Source organism: Channa argus, chromosome 14 (assembly GCF_033026475.1).
Source record: "Channa argus isolate prfri chromosome 14, Channa argus male v1.0, whole genome shotgun sequence".
Lineage (NCBI taxonomy): Eukaryota > Metazoa > Chordata > Actinopteri > Anabantiformes > Channidae > Channa > Channa argus.
In genome coordinates, this window is record NC_090210.1 from 3,756,884 (window position 1) to 3,772,418 (window position 15,535).

The 15,535-nt window shown below is 40.9% G+C and overlaps 1 protein-coding gene across 1 annotated transcript; it reads right to left on the reverse strand.

The window, feature by feature from the left end:
* Positions 1 to 4,233: 4,233 nt before the first annotated feature.
* Positions 4,234 to 9,934, reverse strand: LOC137098396 (histamine H3 receptor-like). The gene is made up of 3 exons (XM_067474612.1): positions 9,642 to 9,934; positions 8,805 to 8,971; positions 4,234 to 6,818 (listed from the first exon to the last, which is right to left on the reverse strand). Exons 1-3 carry the CDS (start codon positions 9,880 to 9,882, stop codon positions 6,075 to 6,077), a joined length of 1,152 nt encoding a protein of 383 aa, XP_067330713.1. The 5' UTR covers positions 9,883 to 9,934; the 3' UTR covers positions 4,234 to 6,074.
* Between the last annotated feature and the right edge of the window lie 5,601 nt (positions 9,935 to 15,535).

Sequence of the window (15,535 nt, forward strand, 5' to 3'; positions counted from 1 at the left end):
ACACATTCACACTTTTCCCTTCTCTGTAGCCCCTCACTAATGATCCCCCCCTGCCTTCGGAACTAGAGTATGCTGAAGGTGAGTATCCCCCTCCAGTCATCCCCCCCCCCCTCCCCCACCACCTCACCAAGACAGACATTTGGAAAAGACAAGGAACTAGATTGGTGTGTGTGTCTGTGTGCGTGTGTGAGAGATGCGGGGAGGATTTTCAAAAATGCATTAAACACCAAACAATAAAATATAGACCAGGTGGGGTCAAATTCACTGCCACTCTCCAGGCACCACTGCCAATGTGGCCGGTGTGATGAGTTGAGGACACGAGAAGTCTAACAAGAGGAGAGAAAAGGGAAAGAAAGTATCAATAATGCAGCACACACTGTATACAGCTGACAGTAAAAAAAAACACATTGCCAGAGAGAGAGAGAGAGAGAGAGAGAGAGAGGAGTGAAGAGCAAATTCAGGGCAGAACATAAATCTGTTGATTAAATGGTTTTAATTCACTGTAACCAGTTAAAATGGCCCAGAACATTGGGTGTGTGTGTGCGTGTGTGTCCACATGTGCGGAACTCAAACTTAGTGGGTTAAATGTTTTCAGCCATGTTTTGTACGGAGGAGAAATGTCAGTACTGTAAATGCATGTGTTAATACTGGAGGGAAATAATCTGCTCACATCTGACAAGTTTATTTAATGAGCACATAGCAGATAAACACCGGTGTGTGTTGCCGAAAATGTGGAGAAGGAAGCCCAAGCGTGATACGAAAAAGGGGCTTTATCGTTATTCTATTTGGCTAATGTTTACTTTATTTATCATTTGAAAACTGGGACGTCAGTGAAACATGTCTGTTACTGTTGTCGGGTTCATATTTATCTTGCTTGGTTATTGGTGATTAACTAGAAAAATGCTCCATGATGGAGCCCCAGGGGAGAACAAGGGCCTCATACTCTTGGTATTCCCCTGCTATCCCCCTCGTGTTCCTCTTTTCATTTTCTCTTTCAGGACATCCTGTTCCTTCTTTTCTCGCCATACCCATCCTTCACTACCATCCTCGCTCACCCATGCCAGTCTTCCTTGCTCTTCTTCTTCCTCCACCCCTCCTCTCCCTCTGCATCTCTTGTATTGTAAACAGCTCACAAAAGCATGACAAGGTCTCCGCTCATGTTCCCCCTGCCTCCCTCTCTGTTCTCCCAGCTATTTGTTATTGTCTCCTCGCTATCGCGTGTTTGTCTCTATCACGCTTTCTTTATTCTGTTTTTTCCTCTGCGTCAGAAAAGCAAAAGTTAATTAAATATGGAACGAGAGTGAGCAGCATCTCTTTAAACCATCATGTCATTAAAATGGCATCCCTGGGAGATCAGCCTAAAAGGAGTTGAGAACAATGTCTTCTCAGTCAGATATTTATGGGCCTGGTTATGTAAACATGCTCCCTTTATTCTCTATGTATATTTCATGTAATTATCACTTTTTGTAGCGTTTCCCCCCTGAGATTCGTAGAGGCAAGAAGTTACTAGGGGAATGTCATTAGCAGTGACTATTGTTACAGCTCTGCTATGATACTACACCAGGAAAAAGACTAAATTCAAGTCCTGGTGGCATCTTTTATCTATATTTGACTTCATCATATAAAAATCATCGCTGTCTACAGCTGAAACCAAAAAACGTGCGTCCCGTTCTCTGCCTTTGCCCATCTCCACTGACACCAGCAGCAGTCATATAATCAATCGTATATGCTTGGATCTGATCTCGATACCACAACATTAACAGATGATTTACAGGTTTGCAAAGACCTTGATGTTGCTCACTCGGTCCACCCATGCATCCATCTGCTGAAAAAAAAGCTGAAGATCTGGAGTGAGCTTGATCCTTTCAGCAGCGCAGGCCCGTGACTGGTGCTTGAAGGCCTGGGTGCCAGCTGATGGAAGCCTCTAATTAAGAGGGCTGGAGAGCCAGTGGGGTGCCTTATGAAACAGGGGCACCTGGGTTTCACAAGAGGGGGTCAGATATCCATCACAACTCATCAGTGTTGGACTGTAGTCCGCTCCAGCAGCACGCCACGTAGCACTGCTTCACTCAAGCATAATGTCAAATATGTCTCACACCAAAGCCCCCCTCCCCCTGTGCCCGCTCTCAACTTGTTTGCCATCACAGAGGGAGATGTTATTGCAATGCATGATGAAATTGTACATGTCACGGTGCATTTAATTCAACTCAAATGCACTTAAATGCAGATGCAAAAAGAAACAGCTGTGTATAGGCACACTCAAGTATATAAGTAATATAAAAAGAGATGTGTACAATCACACAGACTCCCGAATGCAAAAGGTAAAGCCCCTCATCTTTCCATTGTTCGGTGAGTCTTCTTTGCTGTAGGGTCAAAATGTCTCCAAGTAATCTAACTAGCTTTGTCTTAAGGGACCATCTAAGGTCTGCCATGAGTTCTGCCATTACTCTACTAACCACCAGAGGCAGATACAGCTCTCGACCACCACTGAACCTGCCATATTGCTATCCAACCTGACCCCACAGATGCAGTAAACCTAAGTGAACCACAGTTTTGAAAGTCGACAGCAATAACCACTGCAGAATTGCTTTTAATCAACGTCTGAAATGAGGGTGACTTGAAGCGTCGCCCCATGCTGATTAAATGTAATTGTTTAATTGCCAAGTGCTGGGAACCCATCCTAAGAGGATTCCAATGGAATTATTTAATCTCTAGTCAGGAAGTACACTGCAGGAAAAAGCAGAGGGGAAAAACGGAAGAACGGAAAAAGCAAAAAAATCACACAGAAAGAGTTTGTTTTTCTTTTTAAGTATGTCCCTCATAAAATATTTACTGTGGTTTACATTTAGTTTGAAAGTGAACAGCCTACACTGGGGGAAAATGTGCACTAAGTGATGCTACAACTTCAAAAGAGGTCATAGTTTGGACCTGCATCTGCAGACTAAAGTGGTTTGGTCTTTTCCGCAGGTCCACTCTTATGTTCCAGCATTGCTTCAAAATCTCCGTGCAGTAGCATATTAGTCATTGCGCCGTCACAAAGAGTCCTGGTAAGTTAAAATGCCGCCCAAATTTGTGTTTTTTTTTTCCTATGGCAAACGTTGCAGCGGTTTTATTCTACATCTGTCATCTTTTATTGCCTATTGTGCAGATATGAGGTGTTTTAAAAACACGAGGTTTCAGCATGAGTCAGTCTAACAAAGTGCTGAAGGGGAACATCTAAGGGGAGCACACTGTATATAGGGCCCTCTCCTGCCCCCCCACCTGACTGAGTCTTTGCTAATAGGGCTCTACTCTATAAACTCAAGTGGCACAGGTGTGCTCCATTTGGGGTCACAGACATCTAAACTCCCCATAAACATGGACACAATCACACAGATATTTAGGATTAAAGAGACACACACACCTTTTGTACTGTTACTGCTGTATTTATTATTTCTTATTTTTGCTGCCCGTGCTACACTGATTTAAGTGGGCATAATACTCAATGCAGCCTCAGTCAGTAGCGTTCAGTTTGGCACACATGCCTTGACATTTCAATCTATCAACAAAATCAATAGCAGTACTCCTCCTAATATAACTGCACACAGTGCAAGCACTCCTCACAGTGATTCGCTTCTTGCTGTTGCATTTAGATACACAGGGAGTAAACCCATTCTGCTGATAAATGCAGTTCTGTCACCCCAAGGGAAATGTGCCTGCATCCCTCTGGTCAGAAGTGTGTTTCTGTCCCCCCCCCCCACACACACACACAACACCACAGGCAGAGAGGGAGCGAGGGGGAGCAGAGGCCTGTTCCCCGCAGCTGTGCCCTTATTCCCAGCACCTGACTGGGAGCCCAGATGTGCACACGGGCAACAGCAACAATTTGAGCAATGTAACTCCCCCGTGAGACCCAGGCACCTGCAAATGTAACCTCACAATCTAACATGATGGCGTAATTACAGGTCTAATAAGTCTACATCTGGAAAGAAACTCATTTACTCTATCAAATCAAACCTACCTAAACAAGGGACACAACACAGGAATTATACTGCATTCTCAACATTTCCTTTGCACATCCAGCAAAAGCCTATTTGCCGCTGACCCAGTTATCAATCAGTTGACACGAAGTGCTGCCATTCAAAACACAGATCAGAAAAACAGCGGTTTTATTGGACATTGTGCATACGAATTCTCATCCGGTGTTTTTTTTTTCCCATTCACTTAAAATAAACAATAACTGACTTTTGATTTTGATTTTTACATAGTTTTACTAGACAAAAACACAATACTGAGGCTACTACTAATATTTTAGTTACAAGAACAGAAACTAGCATGCCAGTGGTTCAGGACTATACATTTTATTTCTTTACACATACCGTAATACATACTGTAACTGTTTCAGTTTAAAAATTATTAAATGACAAAATGTGCAGTGAAAAGTGCCACTGTGTATATCTGAAGAGAAGCACCATCTGGTTTTTAGATTTTTGATGTTGAATTGCATTCCTCTATTATAATTCGAGGGCCCTGATGCAAAAATAAACATTCAAATGAATAAATAAATATTTAACTGAACATTTGCACACAAACAATGAAAAACAGGTAATGGAGGCCATGTGAAATCGTGAAGACTGGCTTCACTGTGATGAATGGTAGCTGAATGCTTGTGCGTTGCACGTGCACAGGAAGCTGTAAAGGTTAATGGTGACATCTAGTGGGACACGAGGAGACATACACCTGCTCAGCAAAGATGGTGAAAATTGTGTTTTGCCGTCTTATGAAAGCAGGTTACATCTCTCTCTTATAATGTGGAAAATGCTTTCTTAAAAAAAACAATGCATGTGGATTTTTTTTTTCTACATTGCTGTAAGAAACTGCAAAAATGAGTCGATGCAAGTGCAGAATCTGCTTCAAATGTAATTCTTTACTAATCTGATGCCAGTGTTGTCAAACTGGGTCCCAAAGATGGGTCCACCAAAAATCACAGGGGGGGCACGAGGCTTTGTCTGTTCTGAGGCAGCCCAATATGGATATATATTTATATAATAAGTTATTGATTGTTATTGTATAACAGTGTAAAAACCTGTGCTCACATGATGTGTATCTGGATATGCTACAAACTGCCCCTGTTTCAGTACACTGGGAGATGTAGGACAGAGCTACGCATGTACTGGTGCTTACATTGATAATCATTAATATAATTTTGGTGTTTGTGTGTGTGTGTGTGTGTGTGCAGGCTGAGGGACGCACAGCATTGCCTTAATACAAGTGGGGGGTCTCCAAGGAAACAAGGCAGGGAACAACTTATCTAATGTATAACAACGTGCCAAAAACAGGAAGAAAATCAAGCTTTCTGTCAGGCTTTACACACATGTATACTGAGTGGCACTTTGTGTTTTCATTACTGTGCTTCTGTTAGTCCTTTCAACAGCAGAGGGTGATAGTGATCTCTTTTACTTCAACTGAAGCAAGGATGTCACAGTGAGTGGCAACAGTTTATATGATCATAAAAGGTTAAAAGGATATAGATTTAAGAACAACTTGTTTAGCACGAACCAACCAAATGCTGTTTAGCTTTATGGTTCAGTCCCCAGGACCTGGATCATCTGGACTGAATCCAGCTGGGACGTTTGAAAAGGCAGCACTTGCCCCTCCCTCACCAACACCACTGTGGTGCCCTTTAGTGAGACCCTTCGAATCCCAGCTGCTCCAGTGTGTGTGTGTGTGTGTGTGTGTGTGTGTGTGTGTGTATCAGGGTCTTCCTAAAAAATAAATGTGCCTTTAAATGGACCTACCCTGAAAAAGGTTAAAAATAATCCCTAGCTGACATGTCTCTGCATGGTCTTTATCAATGGGCCTGTGCCACCATATGTTTTAATGAAAGTTTACATAATACATAACTTAGATGTTAAACCAAAGACTGGTTTTACTTCATGGTATCAAATACATACATTAAAATACTGAAAAGCACAATTGAGAAATATCAGTTATATTCTGTACGGCAAAATGTTGCTCACAGTTTAGGGTTCAGCTTGTGTTTGAATACTTCCATCCATAGCTTTGGCACATTCACATCCATTTATGAACATCCATCACAGCGTAGCCCGAAGGACAGATGATGGGGGAGTAGTGTGTCTCCTTGGGCAGAGAATCTTGTTAAAGGCCCTGCGGAAGCTGCTGTGGCAAAGCGGGTACAGGAATGGGTTAATAGCAGAGTTGAGCCACAGGAGCCAGAAGGTGACCTCATACCAGTGATGCTGGATGCACTGCCCTCTGCAGGCAGCACGGATGATCATCAGTAGGGTGTACGGTGCCCAGCAGATGGCAAACACACACACTATGATGGCCAGGGACTTAGCAATTTTCTTATCCCTGGACAGACGGCTAGGCTGGGCAGCCCTGCTGGTTGAGGGATCGAGTTTTCCCAAACTGGGAGAGGAGGTCTGGGAATGAATGGAGCCTCTTAAAGCCAGTTTCATCCCATACCCCCAGTTGTGGGACAGCGGGGTACCTTCCCCCTGAGCCGAGGCAGGTTCGCTCATTTGAAGGTGGAGCTGGGCCTGGAGCCTTCTTCTGCGTATGCTGAGGTAAATGCTGAGGTTAAAGAAAGCCACCGAGATGAAAGGAGAGAAGAACTCCAGCATCGAGGCACTCAGCAGGAAGTACCAAGAGTAATAGAACTCTGCAAAGCACTCATCCTTTGGCACACGGCTTCTGCCCACAACCAGCTCCCAGAAGATGATAGCTGGTCCATACAGGACAAAGGCCAGCACCCAGACAGCAATCATCTTGAATATGGCTTGATGAGTCATGCTCTGTCTGGCACGGTAACTTACCTGCAGTAAATAAAGAGCACAAATCAGAAAATATTTAGGGAATTGCTGCATTCTCATATTAGATGGGTATTTTTCAGAGAGCAAAAATAACACATGTAGTGGACTATTTTTTGCCATAAAAAGGTCAGTAATCCGTATTTAGCACCAGGAGTTCGGTGTTTTGAAGTAACACAGTTAGGATTGTGTTTAAATGTAACTATTACTACTAAATGGTGTTGGGTAATTTAATCTATCATATGTTTTCAAACTCCTCTTAAATTCTCCTTAAGTAAAGTAATAGAGTAAATGTAGTAATCGCGGCTGTGTACAGCACACCAATAATCTCCCAAAATACTTCAAGCTTCGAGGCCAGAGATTTATTCCAACATTTCTACAAAACTATCCAGTCCAGTCATCCATCCATCTCTTGACAGATACATCACATCGTAAATTTTGATGGAGAGACAGGACATATGGGCTCTTAAGGTTTCCAACATGCAGTGCACAAAAAGTGTGTGAATGAGTGTTAAGTCAATGGAGCACCTCTCATGACCACTTGTCTCAATTAGGCCCACATCCAATGCCCCTGTCCACATTCTTCTTCTTCAGCGGGCAGCACACTTTACAACCCCTTGAGCTGCTGTGAATATATGCCACTGTTCGGAATCAGATGAAATTAACTTCGGTTCTTCTTCAAAGAAGATGACAAATGGCTCCACTTGTGTTTGCATAAATTGATTGGCATAATTCTCACCCCTGCTTCATGTAATGATGTACCACTCAACCGAGTAGAATCAGGTGTGCTCATGAATCCAATATGAATTTTTTTAGTGATATTATAGTCCTTTAATGATGTCTGTATAAGATCTTTCATCTCTAATGCCGTGCAATTAGTCATTTTCTTAAGGTGTTGACATCTCGCCTAACTGGCAAACACGTCCATCTAATGTGACACCATCTATTCTTTTCAAAGACAAACTTTGTCCTGTTACTGTTGACAGTCCTTTGTCTTTCAATGTTCAGAGAGAAATGCTTTTAGGAAAATTCAGCTTGGCTGCCGGTGGCCTGTTTCTGTTGTGATTGATCTCTCCAGGTTGGAAGGACCATGGCACCGAGGAGGATCTCTATGATCAAAGCTATCTAATTAAAGAAGAGGGTCTCTCTCTCTCTGGTGTTATTTGTATTCATTGCTCTAATGTTAAGTGTTTGCTTGTGAAAGGAGACAGAACACTCTCTTTGTCTACTGTGCCAACCCTCATCCCACCTTTGAGTTAACACACATGTGTATGATGCACGGCCACCAAGCTAACGCACAAACAAGGCCCAACAAAAGGTTCAATGGGGCTAAAAGCTGTAGAGGTTTGGAAATACGTGCCAAGACAGGCAGAAAAAAAGAAAATCGACATTACTGATGGTGTATTTCAGAAAAAACAAAACCGTAGACCATAATTTCATGGTTGTATGTTAAATGATTGGATTAGTCAACAAATGTCACTGGCTTATTGAGAGTCATGAGTTTTTGTGCATCGTCTAAATTTAAATCCAAAAGCAGAAGTGTGACTTTTTTTTTTTCTTTGTCGTGTGGAAAGTCTATAATTAGTGGTGGCACTGGGCCCGAATGGGTCAGGAGTGATTAACCTCTGCAGCTGGATACATTTGGGAGAATAAAGTGGTGCTGCCCCTACCACTGACCTGAGAGACTCACCAGTCAGAAACGAAGCCACTGAGCACATGCAGTAAACATTTGGATGGATGGCTATTAGGGTTTTAGCATCATGCTTTAAAGGCTTAATCTAAACTGAAAACAAGTATTATTCTGTCTGTTTAGAAAATGATATAGAAAGAAGATCCCACGCACCTGTAACTGTAACTGTAACATCCCACGCACCTGTAACTGTAACTGTAACATCCCACGCACCTAACTGCAGCAGACTATGTGTCACAATCCTAAATTCACATTAATGGCTATATACACTGTGGGTGTGAGGGGAAAGATGTTCCACTCACTGCTCTGGTGACTGACAGGAAGCGGTCGTAGCTGATGAGGACAATGCTGAAGACCGATGCAGAACAAAGCAGATAGTCCATGACCAGCCACAGCTTACACAGTCCTCGTCCCAGTGTCCACCTGCCTGTAAGGATGTAGGGGATGTAGACCGGGATGCAGAAGGCCCCTACAGAAACCAATGTTTTAACTTGTGTGTAAGATTAAATGCACAATAAATGTCTTTACAGATAATGTTATGAAAGTCACATATTCCTCCCATAAACACAAACTGTTCCAAGAGCTGTTTTTAACTCCATTATGGTATGTTATAAACGTCTTAGAAATTAAGAATTTATTTACTTATAAATCATAAATGTGTCTATGTAATGTGTGTATTGTGCTTATAAATTGTAATTAAGGGGGACTTACAGTAATGAATTAAAATTAAATCAATTTAACCTTAGATTAATGAACAATATAGTGATTAGTAGGTGTGAAACAGCAGATCATACAACTATTTGCAAAACTTTCAATAAATAAGAAAGGAAGGAAGGAAGGAAATAGACATCGTGCATTGTTTGTCTACTAATATGAAGGAAATTGCAGTGGCTCAATTTACCTGCTCAACTACTGTATTTGGTCACATCTGCAGTACAGCGGGATGGACATGAAAAATACAAAGTAGTGCAGAAAATCCTTAATGCTGTTTTTAGGTTTTCAAAAATGTGCGACTATACTTCATCATATACCAACACGTCGCTCCAAATCAAAATAACCTTCATGACAAAAGTAACACGTTTAAACATTAGCCCAGACTTTAATGTGATACAAAAAGAAAAAAAAAGTATTGGACTTACCCACAAGGAAATCTGAAATTGCCAAATTGAGGAAGTAGTAGTTGCACTGTCTTCTTAGACTCTTGTCCACTTTAAAGGCCAAAATGACAAGTGCGTTGCCCAAAACTATCACAACAACCAAAGTCACCATCATGACCATCAAAATGACAAAGATGGGTCCTGAAAAGACGAAACTGCTCTGCACTTTACTTGAGCTGTTGTCAAAATAGTACCCGCTGGAGTTAGTTTGATCCTCCGACATGGTCCTGGTGTGAGGGGAACGATGCGCCCGTTAAATCCTCAATAGACCGGTGCATGAAAACCCAGCAGCCAGCAACAGGTGCCAGATGAACGGGCACCGCATCCAACACATCCCATTCATCATCTGAAAGCGTCGCCTCCCGGTTGAACACAGTGCCCAAGCAAATCCACGAGAGAGCGCACAACGCCCTCCACAAAGGCAGCATGGACACTTGATGAACTGACATTTGACAGCACGGAGGTGAGGGAGCGCTTCATTTCCCTTTCCCAACGATCACTGCAGCGCACGTATGTATAGAGGGGATTGTAAAGCGATGGCCACGACTATACCGCATTTACACCACCCGACAAAAGTTGCATTTCTCCGCACTAAAATGTGAAATGTTTTTTAAAAAGCAACAAACCTGCTAATTGTCTTTTTTTTTTTCAGAGAAAGTTCATACTTGACTTTCAGCCACACACCTCAGCAGCACACAGGCCAGCATCCCGCCCATATATGATGCTGGAGGTGACACAACCAACCTACCTCCTCACTTGCTGCACCAACAATTAAGAACAATGCCTCTAAGCTGAAAGTAAACAATAAAGAACCTGGAGATGTGGATTACTCCGTGCTTTTTTACATTTTATTTGAGCTGCTACACCTTTAGTGGTTGAGACCAGTTTTACCAGTTGTAATGAAATATTAGCTCTAATGCTCTAATGAAATGTGTATGTTCCATGTTCTTGTTTGCCTGCTTGTGTATGTCTTATTTGCATTCAGACACTGTCCGGTCAGTCCCCCAGCTGTGGACCAGGAGAAATGAGAAACACTACAGAAGAGTAGAAGTGACTAAAGGAGCCCAGCTTGAATTACTGTTATTTTCTCACAAATGGAAGCACCACCACCATCTCTCAGAGTTAGTCACGTCACAGTTGTAACACAGGACCCAGTGCAGGCAAATAGCACACAGCAAGCGTGGGTGTTTTTAATGCAGCTTCTTTTAGACTTTTGCCAGTGGTGTTCACAATAAGCTCAATTAAAGTAAAATGTCTGTTCAAATCAGCTCTTCAGAAATTTGAAGCTAACTGGTTTCGCCACTTTGCTTTAATTCATCTGTTCATCTGTGTGCTTTGACAAAAGAGAAACTACTGGGTGCTTTAACACATGGAAAATGTTTTATCATAATCCAGCATGTGGATTTGGGTTAGTGATTTGCACATCGTGATGGCTAATAGAACAAAATGCTTTTGTTTGTTCCATTAAAGAACAACAAACGTAGATATTTGGCTTTGATGTTGAAGGTTAGTTTAGGAATCGACTGTGATTTTATTCATAAACTGCTTGCAATCAAACTGCATAGTGCTTCATCAATTTGAAATTCATTTGTCATATTTGGAAGGTGTCAGAACCTCAATCACAACTGCCTGCACCTATAAAACTGTCTCTTCAAGGCCAAACGTTGAATTCAATATTTAAATGGTTTGCCTGAATAAATCTAGTAATTACAAAATTCCCATTAGTTGCAAATCTCTGTAAAACAGCGATGCCACAAAAACACCAGGACTTTATAGAAACTGGTGTTGTGCCGTCATGGGAATTAATGAATGTAAAGATTTACACCAGCGCTGCTTTACTGCTGTGCTCCACCAGTTCACAGGAATGTTTTTTTTTTTTTTTCAGTCTTCCATTCTGAGCTGCAGATCACAAATTCTGCTAATGACAAATTGTAATTGGAAAAGCGTTTTTCATAATAATTAAGACATTACCACCAATAACTCTTTGTTTATGCCTTCACCAGACTGGAAATAATCCATGTCTAAATAAGTTCTTAAGTAAGTCTCAGACATCATGTAAAGATCAGCGTCAATATTAAATGACTACTCTAAAGGTCGCACTAAGACATTCATGGGAACATACTGAGACAAACAGCTAAACCTGTATTTATGTTAATGTAATTACAATTGAGTATAATATGTTAAACTAATGCATACATATTAAACTGCAATGCAAGGAAACTGTGTCAGGGAAGCAATCAATGTGCCAGGTGCACTGTCACCGGCTTTGGAAATACAAGCACACTGACTCATCTGAATATGGAGGGCACTCAGAAACAAAGCAGTGTCACAGAGGGTACACAGACGCTCAAGTGTTGCTGATTATACTACGTCCTGCTGTGGTTCTCCATTACTCTATTACTCAAGTGTTTAGATGCTGGGCTGGAGAACTGATGCCATCATACTGTAACAGTGTTCCGTCCACAGTTAAACGATGGCACGTAAAGCACACATCACAAGGATTCACCGTTTTCTGGACTCTCCGATAATGTGGGAAAGAAATTTCTGCATGTGTGAAGTAGCGTTATCTAAATATAATCATCAATAATTTCATATTTGTTTGTTTGTTCGGGCGACTGTGGTGCAGGAAGGTAGAGTGGTTGTCCACCAATCTCACAGTTGGTTCAATCCCCGGCTTTTTGCTCCTTTATCTTACTTTTATTCAGAAATATACTTACAGTGAGAGAATACATGTTTTATTATGTTTTTAATAAACACAATATGTAATGCACATTTAGTTAGCACAAATGTTTGTCAAGTTCATTTTTAAACTATTTATCAAGAGGTATCGAAATATTTGCACTTTTGTCATTTTCATTATTTTAGTAATGATTTTCATCCTTATTTTTAAAAGGTTTTTTTTTTTTTACTTCTGATAATGAAAGAACATTTGTACTAGCTGATGGTGCAGAGTTACTAGATAAGGCTTTTGTGTTACATTTGCAGCCCCCCTACACGCAGTTTCCGTGTAGGGGGCTGCAAAATGTTCCAGTGTTCAGCAGATACAAGCCAGTACTCATTTTGCTATTTCAAAATAAGGTGATGCAGATTTTTTCACCCAGCTGACAAACTACATCCTTCCCTTTTTGTTAGACCTGACCTTACCAATGAAAAAACAATTCTTCTGCCAAAAAACAAAGAAAAAAAAAACTGTACTTGTAAAATAACATGTAAGTCACAAATAAAAACAGAAAGCGATGATTTGCAAATCTCATCAACCCATATTTTATTCACAATTAAACATAAACAACATATCAGATGTTGAAACTGTCACATTGCCCCATTTCATGGAAAATATTAGCTAAATTTGAATTTGATGGCAGCAACACATCTCAGAAAAGTTGGAACAGGGGGATTTTTACCACTGTGCACCTTCGCCTCGTCTTTGAACAATGTCTGGGAAGTGAGGAGACCTGTTGCTGAAGTTTAGTAGAGGAATGCTGTCCCTTCCTTGTCTGATCCAGGACTCTAGCTGCTCAACTAGGCTTTTTTTGCTGACTTGTTTTATGACGCACCAAATATTTTCTATTGTTGAAAGATCTGGACTGCAGGCAGACAATATTCAATATTCGACTCTTCTCCTGCGAAGCCATAATGTTGTGATGGATGCAGTATGTGGTTTAGCGCTGTCTTGCTGAAATAGGCAAGTCCTTCCCTGAAAGAGACCTTGTCCTGATGGGATCATGTGTTGCTCTAAAACCTCTACGTACTTTTCAGCATTGATGGAGCCTTTCCAGATGTGTGAGCTGCCCACACCATAGGCACTAATGCACCTCCATACTATCAGAGATGCAGGCTTTTGAACTGTAAGCTGACAACAAGGTGGATGGTCCCTCTCCTCTTTAGTCTGCAGGACACGGTGTCCATGGTTTCCAAAAAGAATTTCAAATTTTGATTCATCTGACCACAGAACAGTTTTTCATTTTGTCTCGGACCATTTTAAATGAGCTTTGGCCCAGAGAATACGGTGAAGTTTCTGGACCGTGTTCACATATGGCTTCTTCTTTGCATGATACAACTTTAACTTTTGTGGATTGCACAGCAAACTGTGTTCACTGATTTGTGGAAGTGTTCCTAAACCCATGCATTGATGTTCAGTAGACAATCATGCCTGTTTTTAATGCAGTGCTGCCTAAGGGCCCAAAGATCACATGCATCCAGTTTTGACCTTCAGCACAGAGATTGCTCCTGATTCTCTGAATCCTTTGATGTAATTAAAAACTGTAGATGGTGGGATCTTCAAAGTCTTCGCAGTTTTACATTGAGGAACATTTTTCTGAAATTGTTCCACAATTTTTAGATGCAGTTTGTCGCAGATTGGTGAACCTCTGCCCATCTTTTCATTTGAGAGGCTCTGTCTCTCTGAAATGCTCCTTTTATACTCAGTCATGTTACTGACCTGTTGCCAATTTACCTAATTAGTTGTGAAGTGCTGCTTCATTTGTTTTTGATTTGCATCAGTTACTTTTTCAGTCTTTTGTTGCCCCTCTTCCAACTTTTTTGAGATGTGTTGCTGCCATCAAATTCCAAATGCGCTAATATATGGAATGGTATAATTTCTCAGTTTCTTTTGTGAAGTAAATATGGGTTGATGAGATTCTTCATTTATAAATCATTGCATTCTGTTTTTATTTACATTTAACACGTCATCCCAACTTTTTTTAACGGGAGTCGTAATTTTTGCAGTTGATGTTGAAGTTTTGAAACGAGTTTACAGGCCCAACTAGTGATGCAGTATTGAAACACTGAGCTCTTTTGAAAACATAATGTTTCGTAGGGGTTGAACATGTCAGTGTTGGATTTGTACAGTACATTTTCTATTTTGTAATTCACCTAAATTGACATATTCAACCAACAGTATGAACATAAACATATGTTAGTTTACTTTATTAATTAGGCATAAGCTCGTGGTGGTCATTTCTTCTTACTTGGCTCTGTCCAGTTCTAAATAATGCAGGAGCACCTGACAACCAGCCAACTTTTTTCTAGTGCCAAGTCACAAAAGGGTCTCACATGTTGCTACATGTTTCACTAAATACAGTCTGATTCTCCACTGTTTTCAACAAAAAATGTACTTTCATCACAACCTTTACCTAATTTTCTCCTAGTTTAGTGTTCTGCTAAAATTAATACTATCTCACACTATAACACAGTAATGCATCTGTTGAGAAAAAACATGTTTCAACTGTTGAATGCATCAATATGGTGGATCTGGGCTAGTTGCCATTTGAACATAGCAGAAATATCCCCTGATACTTTCAGTCTTCACATCACATGAGAGCTCTCACGGTTTACATAATAAATGATAATGATTAATGAGAGAGCTGAACTCATAGTTGGAGGGCTTCACAGCCTCACAGTCTGTTTGGCAGCGCTGCTCGCGAGATGAAGGGAGCTGGCATTTACCTTATGCTGCAGATCCACAGAAGCTCATTGAAATGCTGTGGGTGTGCCTCATGGTGACAGTATTTTGACTTGCTAAATGTTTCATCTCATTTTCAAATGCAGCAAGCATCCATGTATGGCTGTACTGAACCCTTATATCAAAATGTATTAAGTAAGTGTGTAAACATCAGTGTGCTCTAATAGTTACTGTAAGCATTATGTAGGTGTTACCAGGAAATCTCGATGTTAAACTGTTGTTTAGTCTTTAAGCAAAGAAATAATGGGCTAATAAAATAATTTAGAAATTTGGTTACAATAACATGTAATCAGTGCTTTTTGCCAAGAACAGAATGGCACAATGTAGATTTTATATCTCATTAAACTTTGTTTCCACCATGTTTCTACCACTGCACTGTGTTTTATTTTAACCTATAGTAATTATGGCTATTGTT